This window comes from Aegilops tauschii, chromosome 4 (assembly GCF_002575655.3).
Source record: "Aegilops tauschii subsp. strangulata cultivar AL8/78 chromosome 4, Aet v6.0, whole genome shotgun sequence".
NCBI lineage: Eukaryota > Viridiplantae > Streptophyta > Magnoliopsida > Poales > Poaceae > Aegilops > Aegilops tauschii.
The window spans coordinates 228,730,794-228,745,077 of NC_053038.3; the positions used below are offsets into that span (position 1 = coordinate 228,730,794).

Consider the following 14,284-nt stretch of genomic DNA (forward strand, 5'->3'; position numbering starts at 1 on the left):
GATAGAAGTAGCAAAGACCGAGCCGGACACGATTATGAGCCGGCCTCGGGATTCTGTAAACCGGCGGACGTCAACCCATGTATATAAGGGGATGACCCGGCGGCGGTTCAGGGACAACAGACAACAACTCGAGACTCAGGCAAAGCGTATTCGCTCCATGGTCATCGAAACCCCATCAATTCCATCACAACTAGACGTAGGCTTTTACCTTCATCGTAAGGGGCTGAACTAGTATAAAACTCTCTTGCGTCCCTTGTCCGCTTTAACCCCTTTAAGCTAACCCGTAGCGATGGCTCCACGACTAAGTCCTTTCTCTAGGACATCTGCCGTGACAAAACCACAACATCTAGGATAGATCGAACGAAAATAATAGCTTTATGTTATTTTAGTACGAACTCTTGAATAGATCGAACGGAAAGAATAGCTTTGAGGTGGTTTCGTACCCTACAAACAATTTATTCTTATGTTCTCCGCTAGATAGGAACTTTGGAGTGATTCTTCATCGCAGTTTCAGGGATGGTTATATGATCCAATTATATTAGCACAGTTGAGAGATTGCACTAGCGAAAGTACGAACCCTAGGCCTCATTTTCAAGCATTGCAATACCGCTTTTGTGCCTGTTTACTATTTGCTACCTTGCTGTTTTTATTTATTCAGATTATAAAATTATATTTCTACCATCCATATTACACTTTTATCACCATCTCTTCGCCGAACTAGTGCACCTATACAATTTGCCATTGTATTGGGTGTGTTGGGGACACAAGAGATCTCTTGTATTTGGTTGTAGGGTTGTTTGAGAGAGACCATCTTCATCCTACGCCTCTCACGGATTGATAAACCTTAGGTCATCCACTTGAGGAAAAATTGCTACTGTCCTACAAAAACTCTGCGCTTGGAGGCCCAACACGAGTCTACAAGAATAAAGTTGCACAGTAGACATCACCAATACTCACATTCCTCGTTCTGATTTTCCCAAATTTGATGGTGGCAACCCACGGTGGCGGAAACGTCAGTGTGAGAAGTATTTTCGCATGTATTTCGTTCAGCTAAATCTCTGGGTCGCCACTATGCACTTCGCTGGCAATGCAACGCTCTAGCTCCAAACATACGAGGCTATACACAATATCGAGAGTTGGCCTAAATTGTGTGTTGTAGTGTTTGCAAAATTCAGTCGACAGAAGTACTCTAGACACATGGATACATTCTTCACATTGTAGCAAACTGGTTCTGCAGATGAGTATGCACACCAGTTTGAGGAGTGCATGCATAAAGTTCGGATGTCTCTTCATTCTAGTGCAGTTGGTGGCCACTCAGGTTTTCAAGCCACTTATCGAAGGATTAAGGCCCTTTTCGCTTGGCCGGCTATGAAACAAGGCATACAACAATATGTCAAGGACTGTACAGTCTGTCAACAAGAAAACGTGGAGCATATCAAGAAACCTGGCTTATTAAGTCATCTGCCTATTTGTATAGAATTATGGAATATGATTACTATGGACTTCATGAGTGGCCTGCCTAAAATTAAGAACTATGACACTATTCAATCATTGTGGACAAATTTTCAAAATATGGGCACTTCATTCCCATGTCCCACCCATTTACTGCCTTAATAGTGGCTCAGACTTACCTAGATCATGTATACAAACTCCATGGCCTTCCTCAAGTCTTGGTCACAGATCGAGACCCACTATTTACAAGTACTGTCTGGCAAGAACTTTGCAGGTTGACTGACACAAAGATGAACATGCGTACAACAAACCATCCTAAAACTTATGGACTATTTGCGAACTTAAATCAGTGCCTGGAGACTTTTATGTGTTGCATGGTTCATTCAGCTCCCAAAAAATGGGCCTACTGGCTATCTCAAGCTGAGTACTGGTACAATACTAATTACCACTCCGCTTAAAAAAAACCTTTTCAGGTGTTATATGACTACCAACCGAGGCACTTTGGCATTGTTAACCTGCAATCTTCAACATCGAATGATCTGATTACTTGGCTAGCAGAGCGCAATGCTATGACCACTGCTATACGTGAACACCTCCTATGGGCACAACAACAGATGAAGACTCAAGAGGGCAAGCAACATTCTGACAAAGTTTTTGAAGCGGGCGATTGGGTGTTTTTGAAACTCCAACCTTATATGTAGCAGTCTGTAGCAAGGCGCACTAATCACAGTTGGGTTTCAAATATTTTGACCCTTATCAAGTGCTCGAAAGAATTGGAGAGGTTGCCTACCGTCTACAACTTCCGGCGTCAAGTAAAATTCACTCGGTTGTGCATGTTTCCTTACTGAAACCAGCCGCAACACCTGAGGAGCAGACACCTACATCAACATCGCTGTATGCTCAAGTGTGCCTGCCATGGCCAAACCGTGTCAGGTCCTTGAGTCTTGGCTAGTACGCTTTGGAGGACGCACGAGGAAGCAGTTCAAGGTTGTGTCGAGCGGATTACCGACGACGATGGCGACTTGGGAATGGACGAGTGTGCTATCTGAACTAACGACAACTTGAGGACAAGTTGATTACAAGGAGAGGGGAGTGCAAAAACACAACGGGCTGTTGGGCTGCGTGTGGACAGACCGGACTGTGCCAGCCCGTACTGTAGAGTATTTAGTCTTGTTGTGCCTTGTGGAAGGGCATCGATGAATTGTAATGACTGTAGTCATCTTATCCCCTTGACTGTATCTTCTTTTCCCCAAGCCAACTTCCTTGTTCTCTCTGAATCTCTCTGTAATTCTCTAAAACTCTGAGATCTCTGAACCACACCCTCGCCATGGCAGGGAATGCTATTTGTACCATAGCAATTTTTTTCTAAACCTGCCACACACATCTGTATATTCAAGAACTTTAAAATGGATATTAGATAAGGAACAAACCTTGCCAGTGACCTAGAACATTTAATTTGACAGCTCGATAAACGGACCTGCTTGGTTAGTGCCCGTCGGGAAACAGTAGTGCGTGATCACAGCCTGAGATGTTGAAGAAATTTTCCTGGACATGCTAGCTTGTGGCGTGTATGATTGTGTATGTGTGGTTGGTGCCTGTCTGACTAGTAGTTTTAATATGCTATGTTTGGTAGCAAAATATCAGAAAAACCGAAGTATTAAAAACCACAATATTTTTGTCAATGGGTAGAAGATACCACATTTTTTATATACCAAAGTATCGTGAAGTATTAAGATTACTGTGACCTGTTTGGTTGTTGCCGCAAAACACAGTATTGTTGCCTAGCCATTGCGTACAAACACTCAGCTACCTAGCCGTTAGCAGTGGAAGGACATGCAGTTGGCCGCCCGTTTGAATACTAATTCTATTGAGCTTTTGTAGCTAGCTATCTGGATATCCTAACCATCAGCGTGCATAACAACTGAACGGGTGGCTTGTGTATACAAAAAAGATCATCCATGGCACGGCGTCTCCTGTGACTCACCTGGTGGTGAAGCTACACATAGACGGAGTTGCTGACTGTTCTTCACGTCACCATCGAGGCACAGTGGAGCTACGCGTGGAGGTGGCGACCCAACACGTGGCGTAGTTGGCCAGTCATATGTGTCACTGCCGAGAGGCACGAAGAGCTATGCCAGGATTGGAATCGCACGGCCACACTCGGCGCATTCACTTGATATTTGCATCGTCTCTATCCTCTGTAAGTCCTCCTAGTTGCTCCATCAATGTGGGGGAATTTTTTGAAGCATAAACACCGAGAAGATGATGAGTTGGCCATCATCGAAGTCGTACACAAAGGCGAGAGAGGTTCAAGCAATCGCCAACGTATTCACACTTCCATCCTTACGGGGCATAAGTATGTGAGAGAAGTTTTGGAGGGTCATGAATTGAGATGTAAAAGAGATTTCCGGATGGAAAAATATGTATTCCATAATTTGGTTAAGTGCTTCCGAGAGAGAAGTTTTGAGGGTCATGAATTGAGATGTAAAAGAGATTTTCGGATGGAAAAAATATGTATTCCATAATTTGGTTAAGTGCTTCCGAGAGAGACAACTTCTACAAGATGAGAGGCTTGTCTCCGTGGAAGAACAAGTCGCAATATTCTTATATACCCTTTCGGCGAATGCAAGCAACCGTACTCTAGAAGGGCGATTTCAACATAGTGGTCAAACCATAAGTACCTATTTCAATAAAGTGCTACAAAGTATCATGTCATTATCTGGACAACTCATACAGTTGCCACCAGTTAATGCATCTCCAGTAGTATCTCATTTGTTCATTGCGTATACAAGTTCATGACTGGACTTATCAGATACAATGGCAGTGAACAACATCATACTAATAGAGGAAACAATCTGTGTTCAAGAATTTGTTCATTGCATTTACAACAGATAAATGTGTCTTCATTATTATACAGGTGCATGTAAATCTCCATTCAATCGGTTAAAAAAGGGACTGATCCAAAGCAAATATTCAGCTAACCAGCAACCAGCAAAAACATATTCTATACAAGGTCGAACAATGATCCTATCTGATTGTAAAGACATGTATACAAGTCCTGGATTAAAAATGCTAGCAGACTAGACGAATAGCTCGAGCAATCCTCAATTAACAAGCATTGAGACCCAGCTAGCAGACTAGACGAACAACTCGAGCGGAGTTGAATTAACAAGCATAGAGATCCAGCTAGCAGTCTAGACGAATAGTTCGAGCAGAGCTGAGCGACATGCATACTTAGGAGAGGCATAGCCGTGCGGAGGAAGGGGCCGGCGATCAGTGTGGAGAGGTGGGAGGAGTGAATCGAGGGAGGGCGGGCAGTCTACTCACCTTTGGTCTCTCCATCCTCGTCTCTTTTCTTCCCCATGGCTGCAGAGGGAGATGTCTCCAAAGGCGGCGGCGGCGGCGGCGTGGGAGCGATGCCTCTGTTTTAGATCGACCGAAGAAGATAACGACGTCCCATCACTTCTTTTCGGCTGCTCTGTTTTTTAAAAAGAGGTATCGGGTTCTTTTTTTATGCAAAAAAAAACAATAGTTTAGCAAATACTACAGTTTTTTTCTCGAATACGCACGAGTGTGCGTACTATATATATTAAGAAGGAAAGGGGTGAAAGAGCCCTCCACAATGTTGTTACATGGTATTTACATGTACAACATTACCACCTCTACCCTACTTACCACTTTCTCATAAGCTAACTTGTCGTGCTAGCCCGCCGTTCCACCCGGTTAAAGAAGCCGGTAAGATCGCCTTTAAGTAGACCCGCTTGTTTCCAATTCCGGCCTTCCTCCGTGAAGCGACGGAGCACATGGGTCACCGATGGAGAAGCACCCTCGAACACAATTGCATTGCGATGCTTCCAAATCTCCCACATGGCTAAAACACAAAAAGTATTGAGCACTCTCTTGTGGGTCTCGTTAGTGTTTTGGGTCGCGCACCAACCAACGAGCGTGTCGTTCATCGTGGGCACCCAACACGGCTTGTCCATGGCCTGGAAGATCACAGCCCAAAGCTGCCTGGTAAAGACACATCGGATGAATAGGTGATTAATGCTTTCCTCCTCATGGTTGCACAACGGACAATTGTCTTGGTGATCAAGGCCTCTCATTGCCAGGCAGTCAGATGTCCAGCATCTATTCTGCAGGGCCAACCACGAAGAATTGGCAGCGTAGCAGAGCCCTAGCTTTCCATGTGAATTCTGCCGTTTGATCCACCTCTCTTCCCTAAAACTTTGCCGCGTAAGCTGAACGCGTGGTGTATATGCCGCTCGTCTCCCAGGACCAAACCACTTCATCCTGCCTCGTCTAATCCAGCGTTATGTCGGCAACCCATGTCCACAATGTGAGGTACTCATGCAAGGTGTCGGGGTTTACCTCAGGGTCCACGTCCCTCGCCCAAGCATTATCTTGAAGTGCCCTGGCAACCGAGCAGGTTTTCCTCATTCGGGGCCGCACGCGGGCATAGATGTTGGGAGCAATATCAGCGACACAGTACCCGTCCAACCATCTATCTTCCCAAAACATGATGCTCTGGCCATTTCCCACAACTGGCTTCACCGCAGAGTGAACTAGTTGACGTGCAGCATTAGGAACTTGGATTTGGAATTCTGCCCAGGGTCGCTCCTTGTCAAACTTTTGCAACCACGGCCATCACGCTTGCAGAGCGATGTTTAGCCACTGAAGATTTGGGATGCCAAGTCCTCCCGCCCACTTTGGCGAGCATACTCTTTCCCAAGCTACGGCGCAGCTTCCACCATGTGCAGTTGTGTCGGCACTCCACAGAAACCCACGGCAAATCTTCAAAGCAGCGATTGTTTTCTTTGGCAAATCGAGTGCGAGCATTGCATGCAGTGGCATTACGCATAGAACCGATTGGATCAGCAGTAACCTTCCACTCTTGGGCATCTTGGTTGCCTTCCACTTCGGCAGCGCACCAGCCAACTGATCGACAAGATATGAAAGTTGCACTGCGGACTGCTTTCTTAGGGTGAGGGGCAACCCCAGATACTTGCAAGGGAAGGAGCCGCTAGGGCAGCCAAAGGTCCGCTCCACCATATCCATCGTTTCGGCTGAGCATCTAATCGGGAATGCTGCACTTTTTGCAAGGTTTATCTTGAGCCCCGAGGCCTCTCCAAAGGTCTTTAGCAGCAGCGCACAAGTGCATAGGTCTAGCTCATTCGGCTTGGTGAAGAAAACCACATCATCGGCGAACATTGACAGCCGATGTTTCATCCCAGATATTGCTAGAGGAGCAAGCATGCCCCTTGGAGTCGCGAGCTCAAACATGTGATGCAATGGCTCCATGATCATGATAAACAGCATAGGAGATATTGGGTCGCCCTGCCTCAGCCCAGTTTGGTTCGAGATTGGCCTTCCTGGTGTTCCATTCACCATGATTCGAGTGGACGATGTCAAGAGTAACCCACAGATCCAGTCCACCTAGCGAGCGCCAAAGCCCATAGCGTCGAGCACTTCCACTAAGAACGACCATTGCACCGAGTCGAATGCTTTTGAGATATCCAATTTGAGCATAACTGCCGGCTCCCGAAGGGCATGGAGACGTCGCGCAGTGCATTGAACAAGCATGAAGTTATCATGAATTGATCGTCCCTTGACGAACGCACTTTGGTGATTTCCCACAAGAAGTGGTAGCTCAGTGGCAAGTCGAGCAGCCAAGACTTTGTCAAAGATTTTGATCACCCCATGCACCAAGCTAACTGGTCTATAGTCCTCGTTATCCACGGCTCCATCCTTTTTTGGCAGTAGAGTCACAATTGCTTTGTTCAGCACGGCCAAACCTCTCATGTCCGCTTGGTAGAAAGCTCCCAATGCCCGCATGAAATCCTCACGAATTATGCTCCAGCACGTGGCATAGAATCGGCCAGTGAATCCATCTGGCCCCGACGCTTTGTCGAGTGGCATAGATTTCACTATCTTCTCCACCTCCTCCTCGGAGAATGGGGTTTCAAGATGAGCCAAGTTTCTTGTTGGTAGACGGATCTTGTCCAAATCAAGAGTGTGTTCTTTTTTTGGCGCCTCCCCAAACACATTGGAGTAGTAGTCATCAACCTCGCTTGCGATTTCCTCCTGCCCAGTGGCTACTTTGTCACCATGCCGAACCGCATTCATCATGTTCCTTCTCTGTTTATGACACACACTTTGGTGAAAGAAGCTGGTATTGGCATCTCCCCCTCGGAGAACGAGGATTCTTGACCTTTGTCGTGCGATGGTACGCTCCAGCAAGCAAAGACCCAGTAACGACCCAGAATACTACAGTTTTAAAACCACAATTGTTAGAGGCAAGCAAACAACTCATTTTAAATAAAATTATGGTAATCATAAAAACTGTAGTATTCTCAAAATACTTAGAAAATACTTTGTTATCAAACAGACATGATGTGGTCGAAATAAAATATGAGTATATATATATTAGCTGTCAGGCAGCGGTTGCATCGTGTCCAGCGGTTCCAGTAACGGCTTTAACTAATTCCTGCCTCCTCCAGATCGACCCCTTAATCCATTCCGTATTTCCAACCCCCCCCCCACCCCACACACACACACCACAAAATCTAGGTCTGGCTAGGGGGAAAACGAATTCGGCCACATCTCCGGGTAGATCCACTAGAGGTAATCTCCGCCGTGATGCTCTAGAAGAATTTGTTCAATCGATTTGGGAGCTGTTTCCTTGTTCGCATTTCTTGCCCTCTAATAGATCTATCTCCTGTCCATTTTCTTGGAATTGAAGGATTTGCAGTGTGTGGGAGAGGCCCATGGAGGTGCACAACGAGGTAGATGGATCAGGTGTACCCCTGGCCGTGCTCCTCAAGCGAGAGCTGTGCAACCAGAAGGTGGAGAAGCCGGATATCCTGTTTGGGGAGGCGAGCAAGAGCAAGAAAGGGGAGGACTTCACGCTTCTCGTGGCCAATTGCCACCGCACTCCAGGCGAGGGCCCCGGTGACGATGCAGGCGGCGATGACACCATCTCGATGTTTGTGGTAATGCTTCGGCCCTCAATGTTTTGGTTCTCCTTAATTTGCCGATATGTTTTTGTTTTTGCAATAAGCCCATTGAGACAAGTCAAATAAAAGTGTTGTTCATACATACTCCAATTCGCATAAAGCCTGCCTAACTAGACCTCGCAGCCTCACAGTGATGCTTTTGAAGTCGATGAACCATGTAGCTGTTTCATCTTTTGTAACTTAGAATGTGTTAGTGTCAATATGTAAAAAAGGCGTCATTTCTCAACCTCTTTGAAAGTTTTGATCCATGAATTTTTTTGCTGGCTGTAGTCTAATATTTTGACTTTTACATAGAGGACCATGTCATAGGCCTTATTTTGCCGTGTGTTTGCATCAAGGCACATGGGGGCATTTGTCAGCTAATATTTTACTGGCCCTTCATTGTTATTTGTCTGGTCATTTCGGTAGTCAGAAGGTTATTGAGTTTAGGTACATTCATAGCGGACACCCTAGCTTTGCTAGATCTTTTAGGCTTCCAGCAGTTCTCAAAATATCTATTTAGTCCTATTAATTTTTGTATATGAACTCAGCAAGATCCCTTGGCATTCAATAATGGCAAGTCCAAGTCACAATGAATTTATTCCTGTAAAAATGCAGTTCTACACTGAGTTTATCACTATACTGTCATCTATTTTTAAAGTTGTGCGTACACCAACTGAAGTGGTTGCTAGTCTGACTTGAGTTATTATTCTGGCTTCTTCCTAGATTGTTGATGGCCACAACGGACCTGCGGCTGCAGTATACACTAGGGAGAATCTCCCAAACAATGTGTTAGCTGCTATTCCTCCAAATCTTACAAGTGAGGAGTGGACAGCGGCATTGCCAAGGGCACTAGTTGCAGGTTTTGTTAAAACAGATAAAGACTTCCAAACAAAAGGTATTGTTCTTTCATTAGATTTACACTTTTAAGTACTGCAAGGGATGATATATGTACGCATGATTATAATGTGGAGGTTTATAGCATTACCCCCTCTTTGAAAATGTATCTTCCCTTTATTACATGTTCTTATGTAGAAGTACTATTTGTTTAATAGGATATCAGTTATACATATTTATCATCCATGATAAAAAAATAGTTATCAATGTCTGGGTGATCTTTGCAAAGCTAAACATATTACTGTTTGCTGCATTGATGGTACCTTTATGATTTTTAGCTGCTTATATTGCATAGTATCATCAGTATTGTTGCTCTGCAGTGTGAATTGACTGCAACATTGTTTTCAGCTGCACGTTCAGGAACCACGGTAACTTTTGTTATAATAGATGGATGGGTTGTCACTGTAGCATCAGTTGGTGATTCACGTTGTATTCTAGAATCTGCTGAAGGTTCAGTTTACTTCTTGTCTGCTGATCACCGCCTGGATGTCAATGAGGAGGAGTATGTTCATGCATCCAGGCTTCGTTGTATTTATGTAATATCCTTAGCTTTGTGATTAAACTAAGGTCCATGACTACAGGGTGGAGCGTGTAACAGCAAGTGGTGGTGAAGTTGGGAGAATAAATATTGCTGGAGGTGCTGGGGTATGTTCTTTTCATTTGTGTATGTTTGTCAGTTACCTAGTTAACAGCTGTCTCCTAGGCTGTTAATTATATATTTTTTCTTTCCTTGGATATACCGTACTGTAAATGTAGTTCCAGTGACTATTTTTATTTCACTTTTTCCCTCTGCAATCATTATTCAGATCGGTCCACTAAGATGTTGGCCAGGCGGATTGTGTTTGTCAAGGTCAATTGGTGATACCGACGTTGGAGAATACATAGTTCCTGTCCCCCATGTGAAGCAAGTAAAGGTGTTAAATCAACAGACTTTTTTATATTAGAGCCACTGGTGGAAAAGATTCTGTCATGTTATAAGTAATATATGACACCAATAATACCATATAAAGACCAATGATTTATTAGATTAAAACAGCGCATTCTTGCGATCATAATAGATCTGAGATTTGATGCATCCAAACTTATTGCAGCTATCCAATGCCGGAGGCCGGCTTGTCATTGCTAGCGATGGTGTGTGGGATGCACTGCGCTTTCAAGAAGCCCTGAACTACACCAGGGGGCTGCCAGCTGAAGCTGCTGCGAATCGAATTGTTAAAGTACTGAAATTTTATTAAACCCAGGTGTATCCTTTCCTGGCGTAGTGCATATCTTGGTACACTTATAAGCCATTATCTTATGTAGGAAGCTGTGAGCTCAAAAGGACTACGAGATGATACTACCTGCATAGTAGTCGACATATTACCTCCAGAAAAGCTAAGCCCTCCATTGAAGAGGCATGGGAAAGGAGGCATCAAAGCATTATTCCGATGGAGGCCCTCAGATGAATTATCTGAAGAACAGACAGACAATGGGTGTTTTGAACCTGATGTTGTAGAGGAACTATATGAAGAGGGGTCCGCAATGCTTGCTCAAAGGTTAGCATTACTGTAATACACTGTAGAATTTCGAAGTTTGTCCTAGAAGAGTATATTGGGTACATGCATCAGTATACTATATTAGTGTTATCATATATGTCCCGGAGATGTCCTCTTAGGTATCACTGACACTTGTTAGTGCATTCCTGTCATGTTACTTTCATTTGTCAATAGATGTAGGTGAATGTGTCAACTTATTTAGGAGAGCTCACGATCAGATCATCCTATCGTCGTTTCTTCTTAGGGGCTGTTGATTTTGAGCCATGGAAGGAATTTGGCAAACTTGGGCTCCACCTCGTTGCAAATTTTTCATTTAGCTGGCCTCTATAAATCGATGTTGGACTGCTGATCGATTGGCTCGTCAAGGTCTTGACCACCCTGAAAAATGTGTGCTCTATGACCAGGAGGAAACCATATAACACTTGCTCACTACATGCGTGTTCTCTAGAGAAGTTTGGTTCTCTGTGCTGTCCTTGGTTGGGTTACACAGCACACTCCAAGGCCAAATGATCTTGCGTTTACTGATTGGTGGCGCCAAGCAAGGCAGCAAGCGGTTCGACAACACCGCAAGGCTTTCGATTCTTTAGTCGTGTTGGTAGCTTGGTGGATTTGGAAGCATAGGTATGGATGAGTTTTTGAGGGGGCTCTTCCTAGTCTTAGTTTAATTATGCAGAACCTTAGGGATGGGGCCCATTTGTGGTGTATGGCTGGGACCAAAGTGCTGCGGGGGATTTGGCCATAGGTTGTGTGGTTTTGGGTCGTGATCAAAGTAGTTTCTTTCTTTCTTTCTCGGTGATCCTGTGTATTTAAACGCTGCCCTATTGGGCTTGTACGAGTCTTATTAGACTCCTTTCTTTCTTAATATAATGATGCGCCGCTCTCCTGCGCATTGGAGAAAAAAAAACGTGTCAGCTTATTTGGTTATTCTCCTGAAACAAGGAATCTCTTCCTTGTATTAAGTTCATGTATCTACCCCAAATTGAACAATTGTTTTCTCCTTATTCATTTTAAACCATATATACTTGATGACTATTTTCCGCTATTAAGATTTCTAACTAGGATATGTACTATGCAAATAATTTCTTAAAATACAGTCTATCCCTTTTAACTGGTTTCCAGGTTGAATGTAAACTATCCAGCCGGAAATATGTTCAAGCTTCATGATTGTGCAGTCTGCCAATTGGAGATGAAACCTGGTGAGGGTGTCTCTGTTCATGGCAACATGCCGAAGCATCATTCACGGGTTGACCCCTGGGGCGGTCCTTTTCTTTGTTCATCCTGCCAAGTGAAAAAGGTGGCAATGGAAGGGAAGCTGCATTTGTGAAGTATGAATATCTTTAATCACGGGCTTGAATCATTTTCACATTAGGACAATAAATGCTGAATCTTCATTCACTTCTTATTTCCAGATTCTCCATATACAGTCCACCCTGCCCAAGTAGCCTTCCTCAATGGTTTTGTATACTTTGTCAGACAAGCTAATATTACTAACAGTGTTAACTTATAAAGCAGACTTGTCAAGATCATCCATCAGTCACTGGTAAACAGACTTAAGGACTGTTCTCTAACTCATCTCAACTTGGAAGATCAAATTGGACGTCAGTGCAGATGATTAAAATTTGTGGAATCATTCATGTGAAGCACCACATTTATTTTGTTGAAGGTGCACTCTATTTATGCGAAGAAACAAGAAAGGATCCCAGGTTCAAATCAACCAGTGTCCTTAAGGTGTGTATAAGTGCCCTTGACATCGGTTAGCACTTGTCAGGAACCCAGGCTCAGTCCATTTGTCAATACCAGTCATGGAGTCATTTTTAGCTCGAGCCTAGGCTTTTCTCATGTCACTCTGATAAATGACTCAATCTCTTATGTGATGGTTTTCCTCTTGTTCATTCTTCTTACATGTCCATTTTCCTTGCACCCCAGTTTTTTATTCGTCGCTGTGCATAGCCACGAGGCCCAAAACTGACATATTTTTTGTATTGATACCACAATTCCATAGTTATATCACAGTACTTATAGTTTTTAACATATATGTATTACATATAGTGGAAGTTCTACCTCGATTTTGTACTTGATGTCATTAAATTTTAATATAATTCTTAAGTTTGTGCTTATTGTTTGGTGCTTATTGGTCTATTACATATGGTCTAAGTATGTTCTTCAAGGTCTGAATATTAAATGTGCTCAAAAAAGTCCCTGCAAAAAAAAAAAGCTCAAAAAAGGAAGGGAAAAAAAAATCTTGGATGCTGGTCAGAATTAAATTGAACAATAGACATGACAGAACTATTTGAACAATAAGGGAGTTTCGCTCTCACAAATTTGGATGCTGGTCCTTATGAGATTGGGTTTGGTTTCTTTCATGCCGCAACCCACTGCACTCTGCTTCTGTAATTGGTCGTATAGTGTGGTTAAAGGGGGGCCTAAGGAGTTGAGGAAAGGGCTAAACTACCATGTTATACTGGTCACCAGGGGCGGAGCCAACATATAGTTGTTGGGCAGCATATAGTTGTTGGGTTCAGTTGAACCCAACAATTTTTTGGCGGCTTCTATATAACGAATGCTAGAGTACCCGCCTGGAGGCCTTCAAGGAATTATTTTTTTGGTGTCTCGTATATTACTTCTCTAAAGGATGTTGGGATACCCGCCTCCTGGAGTCCTTGGAGGGCGAAGAGTGCCTCCGCGCCGTCTCTTCCTAGGTGGCGTGGCGGTTCCGTTCCGTTTGATCTGCTCGGGCAGTGCACGTGCGCGTGCCTTGTCGGCATGTTCCGTTTGCAGAACCTAGATAGTCTTGTGCACCGCGTCACTCGCACGAGCTGGTTCGGGTGCGATTAGGGGTGTGGTTCGCTGTTTCGCTCGCGATTGTGCGCCTATTTCCTTCGGCCGACCCGGGCACCTTTGAGCGCCCAATGCGATTGTGCCTTGTCGGGTTGTTTCATTCGTGCGACCCAAGTAGGTGCGCACGTTGCATCGCTCGCACGAGTCATCTAGAGGTGCGGTTAGGGGTGTGTCGACTTGGGAGGTTTCATGGGCATTTCAGACTTTTCCTTAGGTCGGTTGTGTTTTCCTATAAATTGGCTATTTTAAGCTTGGGACGAATTCCTTGAGAAACAAGGCGTAGCTCCCTACATCATTGGCTTGAAAGTTATGAGACTCCGAGAGGGCCATCCTTAGCTTCCCAGCAATCATGAAGACACGGTCACGGACCTCCTTGAAGACATCACACTGCATCTTGCGCTGCCCCCGAAGCTGATCCATTTCTTCACTCCGTTTTGCGAAGTCGCCCACCAGCTGGGCTTTACGCGTTTCGAGGTGCGACATCTCTGCCCGACAATCCGGGAGTTTCTGCAAGGCCTCATCCCAGGCCTTTTCGCTGATGCCCGCCAAAGACCTCGCTTCACTAACAGA

At 44.5% G+C, this 14,284-nt stretch overlaps 1 protein-coding gene and 1 long non-coding RNA gene across 5 annotated transcripts; one reads left to right on the forward strand and one right to left on the reverse strand.

The window, feature by feature from the left end:
* Nucleotides 1–1,120: 1,120 nt before the first annotated feature.
* Nucleotides 1,121–4,905, reverse strand: LOC120962894 (uncharacterized). The gene is made up of 2 exons (XR_005754188.2): nt 4,780–4,905; nt 1,121–1,366 (listed from the first exon to the last, which is right to left on the reverse strand). It is a non-coding gene; the product is annotated as an uncharacterized lncRNA (long non-coding RNA).
* Nucleotides 4,906–7,900: 2,995 nt separating this feature from the next.
* LOC109786582 (probable protein phosphatase 2C 12) lies at nt 7,901–12,993 on the forward strand. 4 transcript variants are annotated; one of them, XM_020345164.4, is made up of 10 exons: nt 7,901–8,073; nt 8,192–8,441; nt 9,171–9,342; nt 9,690–9,843; nt 9,923–9,986; nt 10,148–10,255; nt 10,433–10,558; nt 10,644–10,876; nt 11,996–12,201; nt 12,286–12,993. In XM_020345164.4, the coding sequence occupies exons 2-9, from the start codon at nt 8,217–8,219 to the stop codon at nt 12,198–12,200; spliced, it is 1,287 nt and encodes a 428-aa protein (XP_020200753.1). In that variant the 5' UTR covers nt 7,901–8,073; nt 8,192–8,216; the 3' UTR covers nt 12,201; nt 12,286–12,993. The 4 variants fall into 4 exon arrangements, with proteins under 4 accessions (XP_020200753.1, XP_020200763.1, XP_073352610.1 ...); XM_020345174.4 differs by having other exon boundaries at nt 9,702–9,843; XM_073496509.1 differs by having other exon boundaries at nt 7,903–8,073; nt 8,201–8,441; nt 9,702–9,843.
* Nucleotides 12,994–14,284: the final 1,291 nt, after the last annotated feature.